General features: G+C 45.4%; 1 protein-coding gene across 2 annotated transcripts in view; it reads left to right on the top strand.

The window, feature by feature from the left end:
* Positions 1–1,656: 1,656 nt before the first annotated feature.
* The window catches only part of Shc3 (SHC adaptor protein 3), a 173,248-nt gene continuing 151,015 nt past the window's right edge, over positions 1,657–23,889 (top strand). Inside the window, exon 1 of one of the 2 annotated variants that reach the window (XM_078030657.1) lies at positions 1,657–4,080. In XM_078030657.1, coding sequence (XP_077886783.1) covers positions 3,589–4,080 — 492 coding nt within the window. In that variant the 5' untranslated portion in view covers positions 1,657–3,588. The remainder of the gene's footprint in view (positions 4,081–23,889) is intronic. The other variant, XM_078030658.1, reaches the window with a different exon arrangement.

Below are 23,889 nucleotides of genomic sequence, written 5' to 3'. Positions count from 1 at the left end.
TGGTAACAGCAGCAGGGTGCTTCTTCTGCATCGTCAGACTGTCTTGGTCTGTTTTTGTTTCTACTAGAAACAGAGTCCCACAGACTGGGTGAGTTATTCAAAAAGAAGGATTTATTTTGGCTCAGAGTTTTGGTCCAAGGTCAAGGGCCTGCAAGTGGTGAGCTTTCTTACTGGCAAGAGTCGTGAGGTGGCAAGAGACAAGAAGGGTGTGTGTGTGTGTGTGTGTGTGTGTGTGTGTGTGTGTGTGTGTGTGAGAGAGAGAGAGAGAGAGAGAGAGAGGGAGAGAGATCTATCCTCTGGTCTCTCCCTCTCTTATAAATTCAAGTGAATTCGATCATGGAGGCTCTCCCCTGCTGATTTTATTTAAGCCAACTCACCTCCCAGAGGGCCCACCTCTCAGCACCACGGTTGGATTAATTTCAACATCAGTTTTTAGAAAGGACGAATCATATGTAAGCCATGGCACAGACTATGAAAATTTCATCCAGATTTATCATCCCCTAACCTAGTAGTCTCCTTCTCATCCATCTCTAGGCTGTTAGACTGATAGACCAGATACTAGGGCTTTGGGGAACAGGGCCTAAAATAAGAATTCCTAGCTCCCCAGTGAGGCAAGGGCTCCCGGTGGGTGTGGGTGTGGTACCTCAGCCCTCTGCACGGCTGGACAGCGCTGTTCCGATGTTGAGACACCTTTGGCTTCTCCTTTCTTTCTCTGTGGTCGTGGGGATTGAATCCAAAAGCAATTGGCTGCTGAGATAAAACCCCAGCTCCTTAAAAATTTTTACTTTGATTCAGGTTTTCACTGAGTTGTCCAGATTGGCCTTGAACTTGCAATCCTTCTGCCTCAGCCTCCCGAGTAGCTGGGATGACAGACGGATGCCTGCCCAGAAGGTTGATACCATCTTGCCCAAGTGCGGCTTTACTGCACAATTATGATCTTGTCACGTTGATCATCCTCTTTGAGTATATATCTTTTAATAGGTAGCAACTTTACACTGCTATTTATGTTTTAAAACAACCCATTTCTCCCTATTGGCCTCCTCATAATAAAAGAACTCAAAGTCTCCTGTAGGCTAAAGGGTTAATTCCGTACCATTGGTTTTTTTTCCTTCCCTTGGAGACGCTTAGCTTGCACAGGTGTTCTCTATTCCTTTATCAAAAAAATAAAAATAAAAAATAAAAAGAATGGAGGGAAGGTAACCTCGGTTTTGAATGCGCATTCAGTGTACATTCATAATAAAAGCGGAACCGTTCGAGCGGCACATTCATGGCTGCTCCTTGATGTAACTGAACTGGTGAATGAAAGTTTGGGGCTCAGCTCACCTCCAAGAGAGTGGTCCTGTTCACACTGAGCCCTGACCCGTTGATCTGGAATTTCCTTGAAAAACTCCTTTTTTCCTTTCTCCACTCACAGCCGTCCTCCTTCTCCCAGAATCTTTGGAATCGAGCTGGGTGGTATTTTTTTTTTCCTTTCCTCCTTCTTTCTTTTTTTCCCACACTGCCGTTGGATAAAAGATCCCGCCCTTGATTGAAATGGAACCTTCCACTATGGAGCGAGCCTTTGTTGAATGAGTCATCGGCGCGGCCGCTCATTGGCTGAGGCCTCGGGAGCCCGGGGGGTTGCCTGGCACCGGCTGCCAGGCCCGGCTCCATTCACAGAATCGCTGGCTCGCTCGCCGGCCCTTTCATTCACACAAACAGCATTTCATTCACATTTTGCTGTTTTTGTCTGCTTCTAATGAAGATCAGGGTTTGGGGACGAGAGGGCCGTTTGGCTTCAGATTGGAGGGAGACTCTGATAACCGTCAGAGTCACCTCTGGGGGTGTGCGCTCGCTGTTGCTAGGCGAGCCCGGGGAAGAGGGAAAATGAGTGCCGAGTGGCTGTTCTGCTAGGGCTGCGGCGCAGGACGAGAGCCGTGGGGACACGTTTCCTGCGCCGGGACCGCGCGGCCGCTCCGCGCTCCTGCGTCCTCGGAGCCGGCCTCACCCGCGCGCCCGCCGTGAGCGGCGCTCGTTAGACCCTGCTCCGCGGGACCCCACGCGCCACACCTGCGCAGGGCTAGGCGTGGGAAGGCTCAGGGTGACCTGAGAGTGAGCTAGAGGTGAATGAATTTGCTGGCACAGAAGTTGCCGGGAACTTCCAGCGTTTCCCCGTGGGCCAGGTGATCTGAACGCAGGAGGCCGACTGGCAGAGGCTCCTGAGGAAGGGCTCAGTGGGTCTCAGAGTGGAGGGCAGCCCTGGAGGCTGCCAGCGTCCTGTTCTCCTAACTGGGAGGAAGGAGGCCTGCACATTTCTTTGCAAGCCTGAGCCCGATTCCTGAAAACAAGGCTTTTTTTTTTTTTTCTTCCCTCCCCCTGTGGATTTGATGTGCAGCTGCATTTTTTTTTTCCCTCCTGACTGCCGGGCTGCAGGCAGCAACTGAAGGGACATTGTGATGTATTGGTAGCATTTCTCAGGCATTTTTCCAGGGCTTAAACACATTCAGTTGGAATAAAACTTGAAACGCAGCCCCCTCTTTTTTTTTTTTTTTTTTGGAATGGATTTCTGGAGCCTGTTGCCACTCATCGAAGAAGCATTTCTTTTTTGGAAGTAGATTTTCAACTTAACCCTGGCTGAGAAAGACTGCTGTAAATGAGCAGGGAAGACCCGCCTTGAGCGCACTGTGCAGAAGTTCCTAGGCAGATTTTATTGGGGGAAGAACTGCATTGCCACAAAGACGCTCATCATGGCTGCTCTGTTGATTTGAAAAGAAAAGAGGAGAAAAAAAAAAACCCAGGAAATTGGTATTTTATGTTCACCTGGGGGGTGAATATTCCTTTTTGTTTTCTATTTAAAAATTCCTAACTGCTTTCCAAGTCAGAATTCACCAGGATTCGCTGAAGACTTATTCTTAAAAAGCCTTCGTCACATTTTAACGCATCGCTGTCATACACTTTTAGGGCTCACATAGATGAGCTAAGCAGGGAAGAGAAAAACCTAACATGGAATAATGGGTTTCCGAAAGTTCATTTGATCATTTGAAGGAATTGGATTTACCTTTGGCACAATTGCGGAATGGGGGGTTGGGGAAGTGAAAAATCAAAGGTTGGAAGGAAAAATCTGGGAAGGTAGAAAAAGGAAATTTGAGAATTGATTGGCTCCAGTTGCTGTCAGCGGGTGGATGTCGGTTTTTTTTTTTTTGCTTCTTTTTTTTTCCTTTTTTTTTTTCTTCTTCTACAGGAAGTGATTTGCAGTGCTCACCGAGCCTTTGTTGAGAAGGGTCTCCTCTCAGAGTGAGTCATGCTTTTGCTGTGAGCAGCCCCAAGCAGCTGGGCTCTCCATCACAGGCAACTATGACTTTTGCAAAGCAAACGTTCAACCCCAAGCAGCGGTCTCCCGGGCCGGGGCTGCGCGGCCGCCGCTGTGTTGGCTTTTAACGGTGGGAGTGCGTCGTCCTCTGACTCCGCTCTTCCTCTCCAGAAGGCTGTCCTGGGACCCCAGCTCTTCGTCCCGCTCCGGGGCCAGCGGCTCGCCTGCTATGCGCGGCAGCCCGCGCGGGGGCCGGCACCAGCAGCGCCCGGGCGGATGCGGCGAGCCCACGGAGGGGCATGCTTCCACGCACCAAGTACAACCGCTTCAGGAATGACTCGGTGACATCGGTCGATGACCTTCTGCACAGCCTGTCGGTGAGCGGCAGCGGCGGCGGCGGCGGCGGCAAGGTCTCCGCGGCGCGCGCGACCCCGGAGGCGGCCCCTTATCTGGTGTCCGGCGAAGCCCTGCGCAAGGCGCCCGACGATGGGCCCGGCAGCCTGGGCCACCTGCTTCACAAGGTGTCCCACCTGAAACTCTCCAGCTCCGGCCTCCGCGGCCTGTCGTCTGCCGCCCGGGAGCGGGCGGGCGCGCGGCTCTCGGGCAGCTGCAGCGCGCCCAGCCTGGCCGCCCCGGACGGCAGCGCGCCCCCGGCGCCCCGCGCCCCGGCCGTGAGCATGAGCAGCGCCAAGAAGGGCCGGCCAGGCGACGAGCCGCTGCCCAGGCCCCCCCGGGGGGCGCCGCACGCCAACGACCAGGTGTTGGGACCCGGAGTCACCTATGTCGTCAAGGTGGGTACTGGCGCGGGCCGTCCTGGTGGGGGTCCCGGAGGCCGGGCAGTAGGGCCAGCTGCGGTCAGGCCTCTTCCTGAAGCCCTAGGGTGCGGGGGGGACACCCGTGGCTGTCACGTTAGAGGCGAGGAGATGCGCACTCCTTAGAAATCAGTTCGGGAGCAAACTACAAATGCGCCTTTCCCGCATCCATTGGGAAAAGGTTGAAAAAACGGCGTGACCTCCCTCCGTCTTGCCTTCCCCTGGGCTCCACCCGGTTGGCAGGCCTTTGCCACCTGGCCTCACCTAATGTCCGGCCAGTGCCCCTTTCACCGTGGGCGCTTATCCGTGGGACCGAGGGTCTGGCCTACTTGGCGCTGCTGAAACACACTTGTTAGACCTGGGCAGTCCCCTGCGGGGATGAGAGTTGCACCGAATGTCACTATTTCCACTGTGTCCTCGCCTGTTGGTGGGGTGGGCAAGAGGTTGCCCACCACAGCAACAATCTCCAGTTCCTGGCAGGGCGGATCAAACGCTGGCTTCTACTTTTCTTGTGAGCAAGGTTTTCGTGGGTCTTTCATTCCATATCCAGTGGTTTTGGTTTACAGCAGAGAAAGGAGAATTTGGCACTATTTTCCCAGCGCCTGTAGCCTTCCATTTAAATGGGCTCAGAGTGGCTGAAGGTGCTGCTACCTGAAGCCACAGGCTGGAAAGGAGTTTTTCTTCCAACACAGAGAATTATAAAAACACGAGGTAGTTAACAGATTTTTTTCTTTATGCAAACATGTTGTGATGTTTAAGGAGCAAATACTCAGCTCAGTTCAATTAATCTGTCAAATGCTTATTTCCTCCTGGCTGCCAGGCAGCGGATCAGCAGCCTCCACACCTGGACAGACTTCCCCTGGCCAAGAGGGGAAGATCCAACTTACATTGGATCCAAGACATGTTTTTTTTTTTTTTTAATTGAAAAAGAACTGAGACACAAATTCTATCCCCACCTGTGTTAATAACATTGCAAGACCAGTGGGGATATCTGGTCTGTAAATACTGGCTGCAGATCCAATCGAGGACAATCAGCAGAACGCATCTTCAGGTAACATGGAGTATCTTGGCAATTCTGGAACCACAATTTCCAAAGAAACAGATTATTGTAAGGGTTATCTTTACCTATATGAAAAGCACTGATAAATAATATGACTATTGGTGTTTAAGAAAGGGTCCCTTCTTGTTTGAGTCTGCATTTTAATTTGACCTGCTTCTTAGCTTCTGAATATGGATTATTATATTTTACCAAAAGGGATAAAGATCAGCATAAAGTATGCACACTTGGTTGAGTTTATCTTAAAAGAAATGAATATTCTTCTTGTATTGCTTGTTTAAAGTACATAACCAGGGGCCAACCTCACCCCCCCAAAAAAAAGCCCCCCACAAAAACCCAAAACCAAACCAAAGAACCTTGACAACTCTGAGGTTAAACTGTAACACTAGAGTGTATTAACCATCTCTAGAGTGTTAGTGTAATTGCTATTTTTCAAAAAGACTTACATTTAAAATACATCAATATATCTTGACAAAGCTTCTATGTTGTGTCACATATAGAGGGTAGTCTTCCAATTGAGGATAATGTCAAACTGAGGCTTTTAAAGTTTTCCTTGAAAAAAGTATCACTCTGCTTAGGGCTTTGATTCTGGGTTAGAATGAAGGCCACTGTCCAATTCTGAAGGTCAGCTGTGGCAAAATAACGATGATCATTCTAAAATAAATCTGCTCGGCTTGGCCGTCTTTTGAGTGACCCTCAGTAATGGTATTCCAAGAGTCAGAGGGCTGGCTGGATCTGTTCAGAGCCTGTCTGTGTCCTGTGGGTTACAGTGACCCAGGGGGTACATAGCATGACTAATGAGTACTGGGTCCTGTCCTTGGTTGGCCCCCTTGCTCATCAGCAGCTGTGAACCACAGGGTCATGTGAACATAGATGCCTGCTTTCTTGGAGAAGTTCGAAATCACGCAGAAAGGAAACCAGACACTAAAGGATAATTTCATTCCTTGTGCGCATGTTGATTCAAATTATCACATGGCCCTCTGTTGGTGCACATGTGCAAATTCCCATATTGCCCATGTACAGTTAAACCACCAACGTATTTTATTAAAAAATCGTGAAACTGGGGGAAAAAACACCTTTATTTGGGTGTTCTTTACCGATTTGTAAATAGTTCTATTGATATCCTTCCTTTAAATGATTTCTGGTAGATAGAAATGGGCAATCTTTATCATGTGACTGGATATCAATTATAAAGTCTCAAGGTCTAGAGTTTGAGAAAGGACTTGTTATTCTCTTTGAAATATATCTTTTTTCCTAAATTAAGGAAAGCCCTGGATGGTTTCCAGTTTTCTGGAAAATTTATATATCGGATCATTAGAGACTTTGGCTTCTCAGAAATACCTGATGACAGGTGTTATCAGGATGTTGCACACAGCATGATAATTAGCAAATATTTAAACTTGATTTTCTTACGTAAGAGGAGGACTGAGAAATACAGAAGTCTGGTGGTTTCTGATCATCTAGGAAGCCTCAAAGCATTATATCATTAATATTGATTAATGAAGAATCAAAATTTAACACTGTAAAAAAATTCCTGAGCAACACGAGAATCCAAATCTTGTGGCATATTTAATCTGTCCTTTCTGCTACCATTAAGCTTGCCATTTATTAACAGCAAGAGGTTATGTACCTGAGGAAGTCTCCAGGTCTGTGTTCATGTCAGGGAGTCCCTACCAGCAACACCTTTTTACACATCTGAGTCTAGCTACAACTTGTTTTTTTTTTGTTTTTTTTTTTCTTTTCATTTTGGTGACAGAGAAAGAACAAGAAAATATGCCTTGGATAGACAGAAAAGAAAAACCCAACAGCAAAGATGAATGAACATTTTCATTAAATTTCTATTTAAAACCTGTTTTATATTTGGACCTAATAGATGGATAGAAATACAAAAGAATATTGATGACGGTGCTGGGCACCTTAAAATTCTATTGCCCTAAAGTCCAAGCTGGCTAGCATCCCAGTGACCTGCAGCAGCTGTAGGTTTTTGGTAGGTTTGAAGGCAATATGTTGCTTCTCAGGTCCGTGCAGGGAAAACTGAGCAAGGTAAGATAGATGTGCATAGTTTAGGGGGGGGTGGAGAGGAGCTCAGTTCTGAAAGAGCCACTAAGCTGTTGCAGAAGAACCATTCAAAGACAAGGCTGAGGCTCAAGGCTAAAGACGGGAAGGTGACACTGTACGGGCTGCACCGGGACAGCCTTTGGCCCCTGTGGTAGGTCCCACGAGAAATGTGCCTCCTCGGGGCACATCACAGACTCACACAAGGCTCAGAGGGGTGGGGATGTGGCTCATTGGTAGAGCATGTGCTTAGCATGTTCGAGGCCCTGGGGTCAATGAGCAGCATGTGTGCGTGCACACACAATCAGAAGTGACCACATTTAGAACTGACCCAAGTGCTAATGTCAAGGATCAGGAGGCCTAATTTAAGAGCAAGGGTTTAAGGGCACACCGCTCAGAGCTGTGATGCTCTTGCCAGCATTTACTGAGCAAGCTGATGATGCCATTCATGAATTTTGGTGACGGCTCTGTCAGACTTCTGCAGGTTTTGGTTGGTGGAGTGTCACTCATTAATGAAAATAATCAGCTATCTGTAGGAGATCTTAACAACCAGAAAAGGAGTGGATTACTTCCTGGTATGTGAGACTGCTTCTCATTTTGCATTTTACCATATAATATCTACAGTGTGTTCTAGATAAAGAATGTCTACAGTGGGAGGCATTTTTTGAACATAGGAATAGCCCACTGAGTGGGTGGATGTTGACCCATGTGTGTGTGTGTGTGTGTGTGTGTGTGTGTGTATGTGTGTGCGTGCGTGCCATTACACACTAGAATGGATGTTGGCCATTGGGGTATATGTATATGTAACTGCATTCCCGAGTGGGTGGGGTGTGTGGGTATGTAACTTTACGTGGTGAAGTGTGGTGCATGTGGATGTGTAATTGCACACGAGGACGGTTGTAGTGGGCAGATGTATGAGCAGCTATACCTTGACACTTATAATAAGCTTTTGGACCTATAAATTCATAATGACTAGCTTCTGGTTTGGGTAAAAACCAAACTGCTTTGTTCCCATTGTGATTTCACTTCCTCCTCCCTTCACTAAAACAATAAGAATGAGACAATTGTCCCCTGACATGTGCAACAGATGGTGCTTCCCAGTGCTAGGATTGGTGACTTTTCTCAGAATTTCAGAACAGTTACAAATGTCACCAGTTCAGCTGGAGTAGGGGCAACTGGGCATCTCTGTTTAGACCACTTGATCCCCAACAAGATACCAGGAGCCAAGGGCCGTGATTTCATAGTCACCGCTGTATTGCACTGCTCCATCTCCGTGAGTGGGAAGGTGCTGGGTATACTCCAAGCCTCCTGCCCCACCTGACATGCCCAGAAGGCCATCACCTGCTGCCCTTGGTGAACTAGCATCTTCTCAGCTCCTGGAACGCGTCTCTGCCTTGGATCAGCCTTTTGCTCTTACCAGGGCAGACAATGGTAGCTTAGCTGGATCTGTGGCTTCTTTGATCCATTTTTAAAAATATATAGTACCGGGGATTGAACCCAGGGGCACTTAACCACAGAGCCACATTCCCAGCCCTTTTTATATTTTATTTGGAGACAGAGTCTTGCTGAGTTACTTAGGGCCTCACTAAATTGCTGAGGCTGGCTTTGAACTTGTGATCTTCCCGACCCAGTCTCCTGAGTTGCTGGGATCACAGGTGTGCACCATGCTCGCCCTGCTCCAGAAGTAACTTAGCAAATCCTACTGCTGATGGGGAAGATTTGGGTCTTTAGCCATGATTCCAGGCTCCTGGGAGGAACTGCAGTGAAACTTGGAAGCTGCAGAAAAGGCATTTCAATGAGGTTGTCTGAACTGGCGTTTCCCTTGACCGTTCGAGTTCCCAGAATCCTGAAACCCTGGTGGCCATGTAAAGCCATCAGACACCCTTCAAAACAGGCTTCATGAGAAAAGATGTTCAAGGAGCTCACTGTTACAATGCTGCTGAGTTTGGACTTTAAGCCGTGCTGGAGTGTCATCTGAACTGTGTTTTCCCAAAGCACAAGGCCTCCGAGTCCTTCCACCCTTCCATCCATTGAATAGGCAGAGTAAGAAGCAAAACATTTCATTCCAAATTTTAAGAACTTTGACTCATACCAACTCTTCCAACCCCACGGAGCTTGGCCTCCACCCAGCCTCTCACGTCGGCAGGGCTCTCTGCTGAGGTCGTTCTGACCAACTCCATCTGATCAGAGTCCATTAAGTCTAATTGCCTGGCAGTCTAGAGGGCCCTACGGACCGTCTGTTTAATACTATTGCTTTTTACTTTGCAAGTATTAAAACTTTCTAGAGCCGACAGACCAAACGGAAAAAGAAAAACAAAACTAGGAATGAAAACAGGGTTCCGGCTCTGCTGGCCAAGAAGTAGCCCCTGAGGTTGTTGTTAACAGAGGTACTGAATAATCCGAGCTCCTGATGGTTTCCCAAGGACCCAAGGAGGGATCACTGGAAGCTTCTGCTCTCCAGATAAAACAAGGAAAACGTAACCATTTTAAGGGCTTTATTTGGTTGGAAGAGCCAGCCCTTCACAATGACTTACTGCTCCCCTAGGAGATGGGCAAAGTGTCAGTTAGTTAGGAGGGCCTCTGTGCATCCCATCGTTCCCGAGAACATGCATTTTCCTACGACTAAATAGAAAAGTGAGTAGCACAGGTGTGTGTCTCCAGGCCACTGGGGACCTCCTGCCCCCTCTTAGCTCTCATGCCATGCTTCAGGCTGGCAGAGAGAGACCCCGGCCCATGGCCAGCGCATGCTGTAGTTCTGGCCGAGGCCGCTAGGGTGTCCTACGTCAGGTCCCAAAGACCTTTGCTGCCGAGGATTTAGAACACCCCTCTTTGCTTCCTCTTCCTCCCAGAGCCTCAGTTTGGACGCCTTTGGCCTTCCCTAGCCAGAGGCCCCACGGCCAGCTCAGCAGGAGAGGTGCCTCAGGACTGGTAGTGGGAGAAAATGGGCCTTGACCCCATTTGTTCTGCCATTCCTGGCCCTGGAGGAGGGGTGAGCGGGGCGGACAGACATTTGCCAGAGGACTCTGAATGATTTCTCTCAGGCAGGGTGTTCGCGTCTGGTTCTGATGAAGGATCTCGGGAGGCTGCCGCCCACTGTCAGACCCCTGCTCTCCACAACTCCAGGGGAGCCCTCCAGACCCTAAACCATCTCACACTGACCCTGACCTTTTGCCGGAGACCCTGTGAGCCTTGTGACATTACTCGTGAGACTTGTGACCTGCCTTGTCAATCATTCTTGCACAAAATTTAAAGATGGGGGTTTTAAAACATAAACACAACACGCAAAACATACAAGCAACAAACAGATGGCCCCTTTCCTTACCTGGGATTTTACTGTTTGTGGTTTTTGTTACCTCCAGTCAAACTCAGTCTGAAAATATGAATTTTCGTCTTGACTCTTTCAAGAGAGAGGAAAACACATTTATATAACTTTTATTATAATTGTTCTCTTTTACTCCTTATTATTGTTGTTAGTTTCTAACTATAGCTGATATAAATTAAATTTATTATAGGTTTGTACATTTCAGGGGAAAAAAAGTCTAATTATATCTAGATGTAGATTGCAGTACCATCCTTGACCTCAGGCATCCACAGGGGGTTCTGAACTTGTCACCCAGTGGAGACTTGGACGGACACTTTGAGCAACTCCTGTGTCCTACCTAGTGTCACCACATGAGGAGAAGCCAGGTCAGCAGCAGGACATGCAGTCATCACGTACGTTAATGATACAAAATCACTCCTGGCCACACAGGAGAAGAGGCACGTTTCTGCACCAAGGTGTTTGGCCCCTAAAATTGAAACACCATGTTTTTTCTAATTTGCAAATAATCATAACCATAATAATTTACAGATGCATTTTTTTTTCTCTCAATTTAAAATTTCCTCTTACGGATTTTTTTTTTTTACAAGACAAGTATTTTGAAGGGTGTTTCTATTTGGCCTTGACCACATTGTAGAACAAATAGTAAATAAATGCTACCAGACTGGGAGGCTGAAGCAGGAGGATTGCAAGTTCAAAGCCAGCCTCAGCAATTTAAGTAACTCAGCGATACCCTGTCTCAAATAAAAAATGATAAAGGATAGGGATATGGCTCAGTGGTTAAGGGCCCCCTGGGTTTAATCCCCAGTAACAAAAGAAAAGAGAAAAGAAGAAAAAGAAAAAAATAAGTAAGGAAAGAAAGAAAGAAAGAAAGAAAGAAAGAAAGAAAGAAAGAAAGAAAGAAAGAAGTTGGAACTGGGAGGGGAAATTTCAGGGAGCTGGGATGAGTTCAGAGGTGGGCAAGGGGTGTGGGGCATCATTTGACCTGGGGTCCCTCCTGCTCCTACATTCCAAGAAGTCTCTATCTACCTCTGACTGTTGGCATCTTGCAGACTGAGGGTGTTGGTGGCCCATGGCCCGTTCACTTCTGTCTGGAGCTGAGCTCTGTAGGGTCTCCTCTGGTTTCAGGGAAGGAGCAACGGCTTTCTGAATGATGATTTCTGAAGTGGTTCTGGCTGCTCTATCTAAAGAACTGAGCTGTGATTTTTTTCCCCACTGAGAGTTGCAACTCCCCTAATAGACAACAACCCTGTTTGCAAAGTGATTTATGGACTGAGCTGGGGGAATAAACCAGAACTCATCAAACAATGGCCACAGGGACGATCTTGATTTCCCAGGGTGGGCTGCAGCCGCCTCCCTTGCCCCACTCTCTCCCTCCTGCTGCCCCCCCCCTTCACCACCTGGGTTAGAAGCCCCCAGGGCCGGGTGTGCTGGAGTGTGCTGAATGGCTGGCTCAGTGGGGAAAGCAGGGAGGATCTGTGTGTTGCCCAATGCTGTGGGGGGGTGCAGTGGGAAGAGATGGGGGTGGTACACCTGTGGAGACACCCCACAGGGATCCGATGGACTCCATCTCCAGGTATGGACAAGATGCAGCGCCATGTTGGGAAATGCTGGGTGTTGACCATTTATGATCTTTGTTTTTTATGTTATTAATAGACATCTTCCTTGAGTCTCTTCCACACTAAAATAGCTTTCTCTTCCTCTTGCCCCCCCTTCAGCCTCCCTCCTTCCTTCTTGCACCCCTCCCTTCTGCACTTCACTTCTGTCCACATCCAAGTGCAGTGACGGTGTCTCTCAGCCTGTGGACAGCTTGCTGGAAAGGGCTCCCTGGAGTCCCTGGGTATGGAATCTGTAGCCTCCTCCGATCTGGTCCAGCTCCACCTCCTTCCCTGCAGCTCCAGATACTGTTGACCCCCACCCTCTCTCTAAAAGACGCCCAGGTCTGCCTTGAGGTTCTTTGGTTCTTGTGAAAGAAGCACCCAGTTCTTCTCTCGTCTTCCCAGTTTTGTTTCAAGATCCTTCATGAACTCTCTTCCCCTCTCCGACTACTCTTCACTGCATTCCTCCAACAATTCATCAATGGATTCTTTAACTCAACAGGTGTTTATTGAGCTTCTACTCGGGGGTGGCTGTGTTAGGAGTTGGGGATCAAGTGGTGGATGAGACGTACTTCCGGTCCTCTTGGTGCTGGTGAGGGAGGCAGAGGAGAGGCAATGTGAGGGAGCACATGGGTCATGGAGACACGGACATCAAAATGGCTCTCCCAGGAGATGATGTTAAACGGAGACTTAATGTTGGGTGGAACATTCTGGAAGGTGGGCGCCATATGTGTGGGTAAGTGTCAGTGCTGGGCCTGAGTCGGGCCGTTCTAGGGGAGGAGATAGAAATAGAGGCTGGCTGTGTGGGTGGAGAGCTAGAGGAGGAGAGAGGCCAGGCCGGCCCTGCAGCCCTCTGGACTACAGAGCGTGGAAGAAAGATGGTTCCATGTTCTATATGGAGAACCACTGGAAAGGGTGGAGTGAGAGTAGAGGCCATTAGGTGACAATTAGGAGAGATGATGGCAGCTGGACCAGCGTCAAAGGCTACAGGTGTGTGTGTTTGTCAGATCTCCACCGGTGACTGGACTCCACTATTTCCTGGGCCTCGTAGCCCTTCTCAATGCTTATAATTTTATTTCTCCAAGAGCCAATTTGATATATTTATTTGCTGTTTAAATTTCCAGGGTGTGCATGCACACACACACACACACACACACACACACACACACCCCACACAACTTCTTCTTTTCCTTTCTTTATTCCTTTCCGTTATTCAAAGCAAAACATTCGACCCGTATTGTTCTGCGACTTCTCTTTTCACTTAACACGCCTTGGGGAACTTTAGATGTTAGTACCTACAATCGTGTTTCCTCTTTTTTTGGTATGCAGTTCACTTTCAAATTATGGTTGGGCTAAAATTTATTCCAACAGTTCCCTATTAGACACAAAGATCATTTATCATTTCTTACCATAATACAATGGTGCACATTCTTCCGTATTCATTTCTCCACTTAGGGAAATATTTTTTGCCTGTGTGCACAATAAGTTTTAGCTAATATCAGTCCTTTCCTGCTTTTATTGCCTTGGCTGGAGTCTCGAGTACAATGATGAATTCTATTGATGGAGGTTAATTTCTTGCTTCTGGTTACAAAGCAAATCCTTCTGTATTCAACTATAAAAGAGGACATTTGCTATTATATACACTTTTTACAAATTAGAATTTTTTTTTTCCGGCGATTCTAGTTTTTATAATTAAAAACATCTGAAATGGTTGTGGAATTTTTATCTTTTTTTTTTTCAGCATCTAGTAAGATAAACATGCGTTTTTTACCTTTTTCTGTTAATGTGGTGAATTATTTGTCTTTCTTAAGGTTCATGTTTGCCATCTCATCTTTCTCATTTAAATAAAAGCTCTCTGTTTCCTTGCTTTCAGAATTCATTCCAAATTCCTTAATAGGAGTGTGAAAACTTTCAGTTTGGCCTCATTTTGATTCTTGAACCTCAACTCTTGTCTCTTGTCGTCTCCCCCTCCTGTACTTCGACAGCATGGGGACAACTTGCTTCTTCCCAGACCTCTTGTACCTCTGGATTTAACTCTTCCCTGCTGGGCCCCTTCTCTCCATCCCACCTTGATCTAACATAATACTCTTTAGCCTTTAAGACTCAGCCCGAATAAGCAACTGCCTTTCCTACCTCTGTCACGCAGCTTGTCAGGGCTCCTAGTTCAGGCTCTCCACAGCTTCAAGTATTTTCTTTGTAGTCATCACATCAAAATCTACTGTAAGTGAGAGTCTCTGCCAAATGCCTGGTGCCAGGGTCCTGAGAACCTAAGATGAATTAAAAGGTCATGGTAAGAGACCATGAATTATATGCTATGCTGTATTCTGAGTATTTGTGTCCCCCCAAATTCCTATGTTGAAATTCTAGCCCTCAGGTGATGGTTTCAGGAGTTGGGACTTTTCGTAAGTATTTAGGCATGAGGCACGGGAGGAATGGATGGCCTAGTAAAAGGGTCTCAGGGAGCCCTCTCCTTCTCTTTTTGCCATGTGAGCACAGGTATCCGCGTGCTTGGCAGAGGGCCTTGACCAGACCCTGGATCTGCTGGCACCTTGACTTTGGGCTGCCAGCCCCCAGAACTCTGAGAGATGTCTGTTGTTAAAGCTACCCGTCTATGGTATACTTGTTATAGCAGCCTGAGCCAACTAAGACATGCTGTAAGGCCATGGATTATGGGAAAGGTGGTCAGTCAGTTTTCTTAGTATGTTTTTAGAATACCTGAGACAGGTGCTGTATAAAGAAAAGAGATTTATTTTGGCTCATGGTTCTGGAGACTAGAAAGTCCAAGCTTGAGAAACCACACCCAGTGAGGGCCTTGCGCTCCTTGACTCATGGCGGAAAGCAGAAAGGCAAGAAGGTATGTATGCAGGAGAGGCCAAACCCGAGGGCAGTCTTCTTTCCAGCCACTCACTCTCATGGTACCTGTGAAGGTGAGAACTAGCCCACTCTTCACAGATGGCATTCCTGAAGGTTCCATGTCCATGACCCCCACACCTCCCCATTGGGTGATGTGAGTGTCCAAGGGGACAACCATATTCTAACCATAACAGGAAGCTCCCCCTGACAAACAGGTCATAGGTGAGGACAGAGGAATAGAGAGGTGGCTGCAGGGCACTGGGGAGTGTGACAGATCAAAAGTGACTGGTGGAGAAATTCCCCCGAGGACTTACTTGGACTGTGGAAGGCAACTCCAGAGAGCACGTTTTGAACTCTGTTCTCTTTGCGGATTCCTTGACCTTCTTCCTCACCGGGCATGCCTGCCCGCCCAGCCCACCCCAAGACTTTGCAGGCTGTTCCATCGGATGGGATGAATTCTGCACCCTGCCATCCTTCTTCTTTTTAGTTAACCCCAGGAGAGTTTGAGTAAGAGGGTCAACTTTAATGAGAGCCACGAGAGATCATTATTAGGTTAAAATTCTGTACAGCCAGGATGTTTCCAAACGGGAAGCCAAACTCCTTCATGCCGCCACGTGGACCCACCTCTAATTAAAGCCCATGAATTTATAAAAAGGAAATGGGGGAAATAAATGGAGCAACAAATCTTTTTTTTATGGGTCCAACTGTGTACCTTGCCTTGTGGAAGGGATGGTGGGTGGTGAAAGAGGTACAGGGTGATTTTCTAAAAAGGACTGCCATCTAATCAAACAGAAAAAGCTGCCCCATTTTAACAAGGAAACAGCAGCAACAACAATGAGAACCCTGTGTTCCCAAAGGGGCCGATTTCCTGGGAAGAGGTCAGCGGTGGGTGGGTGACCAGGAAAGTCCTGCGGAGGAGGAGGGAGGCGGGATGTACTCGGGGTCCCCAAGGACAGCTCACATCAGGGCGGTGGAGGGTGGGGGTGTCGGGACAGGAGAGCTCATGAGGGGCTCTGGAGGCCGGAGTGGGCAGGTCTGCTGGGGTCGGGAAGGCCCTCTGCTGGAGACTGACTGTCCTTGGAGGGAAGCCAGCCCTGTGTGAGTTGTCACTTGCCCCCACATGGACTGTGGCCTCTGAGGGCTGGAACACACCCAGCCAGGGCTAGGATCTGGCTCACATTCCTTTGATGATGTTGAAGAGAGTCACCGTCTGTATTCTCAGGTCACTGCGCCCCGTGCTTGCTGACCTTCCTTCCCCTGGCTGAAATGGGCCCTCTGGAGCCCGGACTGCTTCCTCACCAGAGAGCCATCTTCAGCGTAGCCCAAGACGAAGTTTCCCTTTTCTCTTCCCCAAGCGAAACGTTTCTCGTTCCTTCAATAGTGATCCCACTCTATTTGGGATTCTCTTATCTGTTTACATTCTAGTCTGTGAATTAAATTCAAGAGACCCTACTTGGAGTGAAGAATATGGTGGAACTGCAGTTTTGGCCAGGGTTGGTGTATGTTTTATTTTAAGAACTCTGGTCCTGTCTGAAGAATATTTCTGGTCTTTAGTTCCTATGTTTGCATGACGGAGCTGTAACTTCATCTTCATCTAAGATACTGCTACTCTTTTTTTCAGGAAAGGACGATTGGATGATCAAGCTTACTTTATGGCTTTTCAAAAAAATCTGCAAGCAGAGTTATTGGTGACTTCCAAAATCATACTTTTTTTTTTGTTTAATCAAAAATCTCACTATAGACTCCCGTGTGCAGTCCTCCCTCAGCCCCATGGGCCACTTCACAACTGTGAATCTCTACCCGTCAGCCCCCTATCAACTGAGAAGGTCGGTTGAATGGTGACTGGAAATTACATCACCCATCAAACAAAGCGAATGCATCACTGTAGAACAGTAGAATAAATTCAGGTGTATTTACACCATGGGACAGTAGGCAGCCATGTAAGGAAGTGAATTAGAATCCCATTACAGTTAGTTTGAAAAGGTTTCCACAAGGCAGTGTTAGTTGACAGGAGCTTGATGCTGCAAAGCATGTGCAATAGGAATCCATTCTTGTCTCACAACGACAAAAATAAATGTATATTCCTACAATTATAGTTGGAGACTTCAACAGCCCACTCTCAGCAATTGCTAGGCAGAAAATCAGCAAGGACATATCAAAACTAAAAACAGAATCAACTAACAGGATCTAGCAGATATACATAGAGCACTCCATGAAACCACAGCAGAATAAACATTGTCACACGATCATGACACACTCACCAAGGAACATTCACAATGAGCAAGGTTTGTTTCCCATAAACATTCTTTGCACGTGCCCATGACACATCCATCAAAGTACACCACGTCTTTGGCTGTAAAACAAATCTAACCAAATTTAAAAGAATGAACATCCTACAGCCTATGTGCTCTGGACATAATGGAGTTGCATTAAAATGGAATTAAATTAGAAATCAGTACTAGAAAGACAACAGGGAAGTCTTCAGATGCTTGGAAATTAAATAATGTGTGTAGATGATCCATGGGACCAAGGAGAAATTTCCAAGGAAATTAAAAAAAAATGCATAGAATTAAATGGAAAGAAAACTACAACAGATCAAAATATGGGGGGGCACAGCTAGAACAGCACAAAGAAGGACATTGATAGCCCCAAATGCTTCCATCAGAAGAGAGAAAAGTTCTCCACCAATCATCTAAATGTCTCTAGAAACTCAAGAAGAGTAAAAGCAAACTGAAGGAAGGAAATAACCAAGATAAAAACATAGGTCAATGAAATTAAAAATGGGAAATGAATGAGGTCAAATAAATCAACCCCAAATCGGATTCTTAAAAAAAAATCAATAAAATTGAAAAACCTAGCAAGATTCACACAGATAGAAAGACCTAAGATACAAATCACTAATAGCAGGAATGATACAAATCACTAATAGCTGGAATGAAATAGAGGGTATCTCAACAGACTCTGCAACCATTAAAAAGATATTAAGGGAATACTAGGAACATCATTATGCTCATAAATTCAACAACTTAAGACAAAGTGGATCAATTCCTTTAAAACCACAAACTATCCCAAATCAACCAAGATGAAAGAGACAACTAGAACAGCTCCACAATCATTAAAGACATCGAGTTAGCAATTAGAAAGCTCTCCAACAAGAAATCCCCAGACCCAGAGAATTTCACTGGAGAATTTTACTAACCATTTAAGGAATTAAAACTCCTTTTACTTAATCTGTTCTAGCAAACAGAAGAGGAAACACTTCCCAGTTCATTTTATGAAAGTAGTATTACTTTGATACTACAACTAGACAAGCCAGTACTAAGGGTTGGGGAATGGGGTGGACAGAGAGAGAGAGAGAGAGAGAGAGAGAGAGAGAGAGAGAGAGAGAGAGAGAAAATTATAGGGTAACATCTTCCACAAACAAATTTCTTAACAAAATATTAGCAAATAAAACCTGCAATATCGAGAGAGAGAGAGAGAGAGAGAGAGAGAGAGAGAGAGAGAGAGAGAGAGAGAGAGAGAGAGAAATTATAGGGTAACATCTTCCACAAACAAATTTTTTAACAAAATATTAGCAAATAAAACCTGCAATATCTACAAACCATTAGATGTCATAACCAAGTAGGATTTATTCCAGGTATTCAAAATTTGTCCAACATTTGAAAATCCAGCAATAGAATTAGTTGTCTCAATAAGAAAAATCATATGATCATATCAATTAAAGCAGAAAAAATATTTACCAGGTACAATGCCCATTCATCATAGGAGTCCTCCGCAAACTAAGAGTAAGGGTGTGTTCCTCCCAAACCATACAGCTAAGAGTGCACTTACCAAGGAAAGACGGAATGCTTTCTGGGAACAAGGGGTATGCTCTTACCATTCTGATTCAACATGGCACTTAAAGTTTTAGCCACTGCAATAAAGCATGAAAAAGAAGTACAAGATAAACAGATTGGTTAATAAGAAACAAATAACATGATTGTCTAGTAGAAAATTCTAAAGAATCTATAAAACAATTCTTATTTAAAATTTTATTAGTTATATATGACAGTAGAATGTATTTTGACAGACTTATCTATATAAAATATGAGTATAACTTCCCATTCTTCTGGTTGTACATGATGTAAAATTACATTGGTCGTGTAGTCATATACGCACATAGAAAAGTAATGTTCCATTCATTCTACTATCTTTCCTATTCCCATCCTCCCTCTCTTCCCTTCATTCCCCTTTGTCTAATCCAAAGTACTTCTAATCTTCCCTACCCACCTCCATTTTTGTAATTTAGCATCCACATATCAGAGAAAACATTTTGCCTTTAGTTCTTTGGGATTGGCTACAATTCTTAAAAGACTAATAAGTAAGTTTAGCAAAGTTATAGGATCCAAGATGCTTACACACAAGTAACCCCATTTCTGAAGGCTCAAAGTGAACGTGTAGAAATTAAAATTGCTGTACACTATTAGCAGACACACTAGAAAAGAAAAATATTTATATTAAACCCAACACAACATGTAAAGGGTGTGTTTCCTGAAAAATTTTAAGCTGATGAAAGAAATAAAAAATGATATAAGTAGAGACAAGTACCATGTTGTTAGACTAAGACTCAAAATAGAAGAGATATGAATTCTCCCCAAATTAAACTATTATTTTAATTCAATTCCTATCACAATTCCTACAGGGAATTTTATAGACATGGAAAAATTTTGTTTTAAAATTTATGTGGAGGGCATAGACCCCAGAATACCTAAAACATCTTAAAATGTATGATAGGGTGGAGGGAGAGACACAGATCAAGGGAATAGGATAAAGAATCCTAAAGTAGATCTGTGCAAATATGGACAGCTGATTGCTGACAAAGACGTGAAAGCCATTCAACAGAGGAAGGATCGTCTCTTCAACAAATTGTTGTAGAGCAAGTGACATTGATGGGCAAAAAATAAATCTTGACCTAAACCCCATGCCTTCTGTGAAAATCGACTCAAAATGAATGAGAGGCTTAAATGTAAAGTGCAAATTATAGAACTAGTAAAAAACACAAGAGGACATTTTTGAGATTCAGGGCTGGTTCAAGAGTCCTTTGACTTGACATCAAAGGACAGTCCTTAAAAGGGCAAAGTACCTTGATTTATACCCAAAGGATTTAAAATCAGATACTATAGTAATGTAGCCACGTCAATGTTTATAGCAGCTTCAATTCACAGTAGCTAAACTATGGAACCAACCTAGGTGTCCCTCAAGATGAGTGGATAAAGAAAATGTGGTATATATACTCAATGGAATATTACTCAGCTCTCAAGGAGAGTGAAACTATGGCATGTGCCAGTAAGTGGTTGGAGTTGGAGAATATCATGCTAAGCAAAATAGCCAATCTTACAAAATCAAAGGCTGAATATTTGCTATAATATGCAGATGCTAATAAGGCAGGGGGACTTCAGAAGAATAGTATGACCTCAGATTAGGTAGAGGGAAGTGATGGGAGGGGAGGGGAGAGGATGTGGGAATAAGAAAGATGGTAGAATGAAGCAGACATTATTACTGTATGTATGTATGTGACTGCATGACCAATATGATTCTGCAACATGTACACTCAGAAAAATCTACATATGATATATCAAAGTGCATAAATGCATTCTACTGTCATGATTAACCAATTAAAACAAATTAAAAAATTAAATATAAAAAAGGGACAAAGTGACAAATTGGATCTTGTCAGAAGTTAAAAACACATATGTTCTACAAAGACCCAGGTAAGTGGATGAAAAGAAAACCTACAAAGTGAGGGAAAATATTTGCAAACCACATGTCCAACAAAGCACTAGTATCTAGAATCTATAAAACCCTCAAGAAGTCAATAATGAAAACAATATGAAACAGTCATAAATTATAAATTAAGAGACAATAATAAGTAATAAGCAATAAAAGTAGTACGAAAGCAAAAAGAATCTGATTAGCAAATAGACAAAAGACGTGGAAGAAATTTCACCACAGGGCAAATAAACTCATGAAAACATGTTTAACATCATCAGCCATAAGGGAAATGCAAATTAATGCATTACAGAAAGGTATCATTCCATGCCAAGAAGAATGGTTTTTTAAAAAAATAACAATGGTTGAAAATGCTGGCAAGGTGGTGGAGAAAATAGATCATGCATTACTCATGAGAACCTAAACTGGCACGGCCACCCTGGAAACAGCGTGGCTTCTTAGGGTGACACCTCGGGGGCCCAATGACATCCAGAACAAAAACGGAACCGCAGTGTAGTAGTTTTCTGTTGCCGATTTAAGAAGGTACTGACAAAGCAGCTTAAAACAACAGCAGTTTATTGTCTCACAGTTCTGAAAGTTTGCAGGGCTAAAATCAGGGACTCTTTTTTTCCCCTTGAGGCTCCAGAGGAGAATCCACGTCTTGTGTAGTTCAGCTTCTAAGGTTGCAGCTGCAAGTACTCCTTGAACTGTGACCATGTTACGCCAGGCTTTGCTTCCACGGTCACATTGCCCTTTTCTCATCTGTGACCACGTTTTCCTCTGCCTCCCTCTTATAAGGACACTAGTGGTAACATTTACGGTTTAGCTTGATGCTCCAGAGCAATCTCTCCTTGTCGAGATCCTTGATCATGGAGTCCCTTTTGCCATAAAAAATCTCATTACAGATTCCAGGGATTAGGACCTCAATATGTTCCTCCTACCACAGGAAATTTCTTTAAAAACTAAAAATGCAACTGCTGTATGAACCAGCAATTTCACTCTTGGGCATTTAGCTCAGAGATGGGATACTTCATGTGCATGCAAAAACCTGCACACAGAAGTTCCTTGCAGCTTTATTCATAACAGCTTAAAACTAAAACAGCGGAGATGTCCTTCAAAGAGTGGACGGTTAAACAAGCATACCGTGGAACACTACCCAGCTCCAAAAAGAAGTGACTTATTGATACGCAGAGCATTCTGGATGACTCTCCATAGAATCACACTGAATGAAGACAGCCATTACTCAAAGTTGATAGGCTGCCATTACTCCACATACTTAACTTTCTTGAAATGATAGCAATAGAAAAGAGATAAATGGTGTCAGAGGTTAAACACCGGTGTGTGTGTGTGTGTGTGTGTGTGTGTGTGTGTGTGTGTGTGTATACCAGGAGGGAGGTGGGCGTGGCCACAGAGGGGCAAGGTGAGGGATCCTTGTGTCGATGGAGCTGTTCTGTAGGTGATGTGTTTTACCAGTATCCTCACTGTGATACTCATCTGATAGAGTTTTGCAGGATGTTATCATTGGGAAAAACTGGGGATCTTTCTGAATTATTTCTCACAACTTCATGTAAATCTTCTATGATCTCAAAGCTCAAAGTTTAATTAAGAAAGTATGTGTGTGTGTGTGTGTGTGTAGTGTGTGTACCTCCATCCTTGCAAGGTTATAGGATCATGGAGAAACAGAGAAACACACCCTGTTGGGTATTTGTTGTTGCATGACAAATTAATAGTCGGTAGCTTAAAACTTTTGTTTTTAAGTTCTGACTTGGAGTCTTTCATGAGGTTGTCAGATGTCAGCTGCATTTGAAGTCTTGCTGGAGTTGGAGGAGCCGTCTCAGGATGGTCCACTCGCAGGGCTGCTGATGGGTCCTGGCTGTATGCAGGAGGTCTCAGGCCCTCTCAGATCCTCCAGACCCCTCCACAGGGCTGCTTGAATGTCCGTATGACTTGGTGGATGGCTGCCCAAAAAGTGAGCAGTGATCAAGGTAGTGATATTTTTTATGACCTGTTCTTAGAAATGACATTTTTGCATCATTCTGTCGGACACATTGGTCATCCGCATTCATGGGTTTTAGACTGGAAAGAACCCCACAAAGACTATGGATGAGAATAAGAATCGTCCCCATTGGTGAGGAAAAATGAAATTTGAAAGTTGAATAGAAAAAAAAGTTCCTGTACAAAGAGGCAGATGAGCTGGGCTGCCCAACCTGCACATGAATTAGTTTACTGTGCAGTTATATAGCGTGACCCTCAGATGCCAGTGTCGAGTTATCCAGAGCGGGGCTGACCCTCAGTAGGGATTTAGGAGGGAGAAACCTAAGGCAAGGGGGGGTGGTATGTGTGAAGGTGACCCAGTGCAGAGGCAGGAAGATGATGGTGCTTCAGGGGCCGACATGAGGAAAGAGTCTGCCGCTTTCCCAGCATAGCTATTTAGGGTGGCTCAGGGCTACCCAGAACAAGTCTAGCCAGCTGGCTGGTGGCTGCAAGACCGTGCGGACATTGTAGGAGAGTTAGCATGAAGCAGTCCCATGAGATCCAGGAGACGCACAAGCTTCCTGTGAAGAGGTATTTTTAAAACCATGAGTTGGAGCGCGATGTTCCAGAATGAGGGTACTGAGACCCCTAATAGCATCACTGTAGCCCAGGCTTCAGAGACGACTGGCCCTGTTCTTGGTCATTTCCGCCAGGTCCTGGGATGAGTGGTGGTTCGTTAGAAGTGAGAAGGGAAGAAGAATGGTCTTAAGGGCCAGTGTCTCAGGGCATGACACAAGCCACATTTCAGACAGGGTCTGATCCGGCCGGGTGCCGTGGCCTGTGCCTACCATCCTAGCTGCACTGGGGGCTGAGGCAGGAGCATCCCTTGAACTCAGGAGTTTGAAGCTAGACTGGGTCACACGGTGAGATCCCATCTCAAAGCCAAACCCAGTGTTCCGGGATCGATTCCAATTCAGTGACTGGGGTCCAAGAAAAGGCAACAGAGGATGTCCCTGTAACCACAATCCGAATGGAGACACTGGCTATTGGCCCTGGCCTCAGCTGCACAGAAAGAGCTTTCCGGCCATCCTGGGGCCCTTTTGCCTAATGACCTCTTTATTGGGAGGTTGGGGAAAACCAGCGCTCACGGGGAGAGAATGAGTTTTCCAAGGCTCAGCAGTCAG

This window comes from Ictidomys tridecemlineatus, chromosome 13, assembly GCF_052094955.1.
Source record: "Ictidomys tridecemlineatus isolate mIctTri1 chromosome 13, mIctTri1.hap1, whole genome shotgun sequence".
Taxonomy (NCBI): domain Eukaryota; kingdom Metazoa; phylum Chordata; class Mammalia; order Rodentia; family Sciuridae; genus Ictidomys; species Ictidomys tridecemlineatus.
The sequence above is the reverse complement of the archived record's forward strand: the minus strand, read 5'-3'. Positions and strand labels throughout refer to the sequence as shown.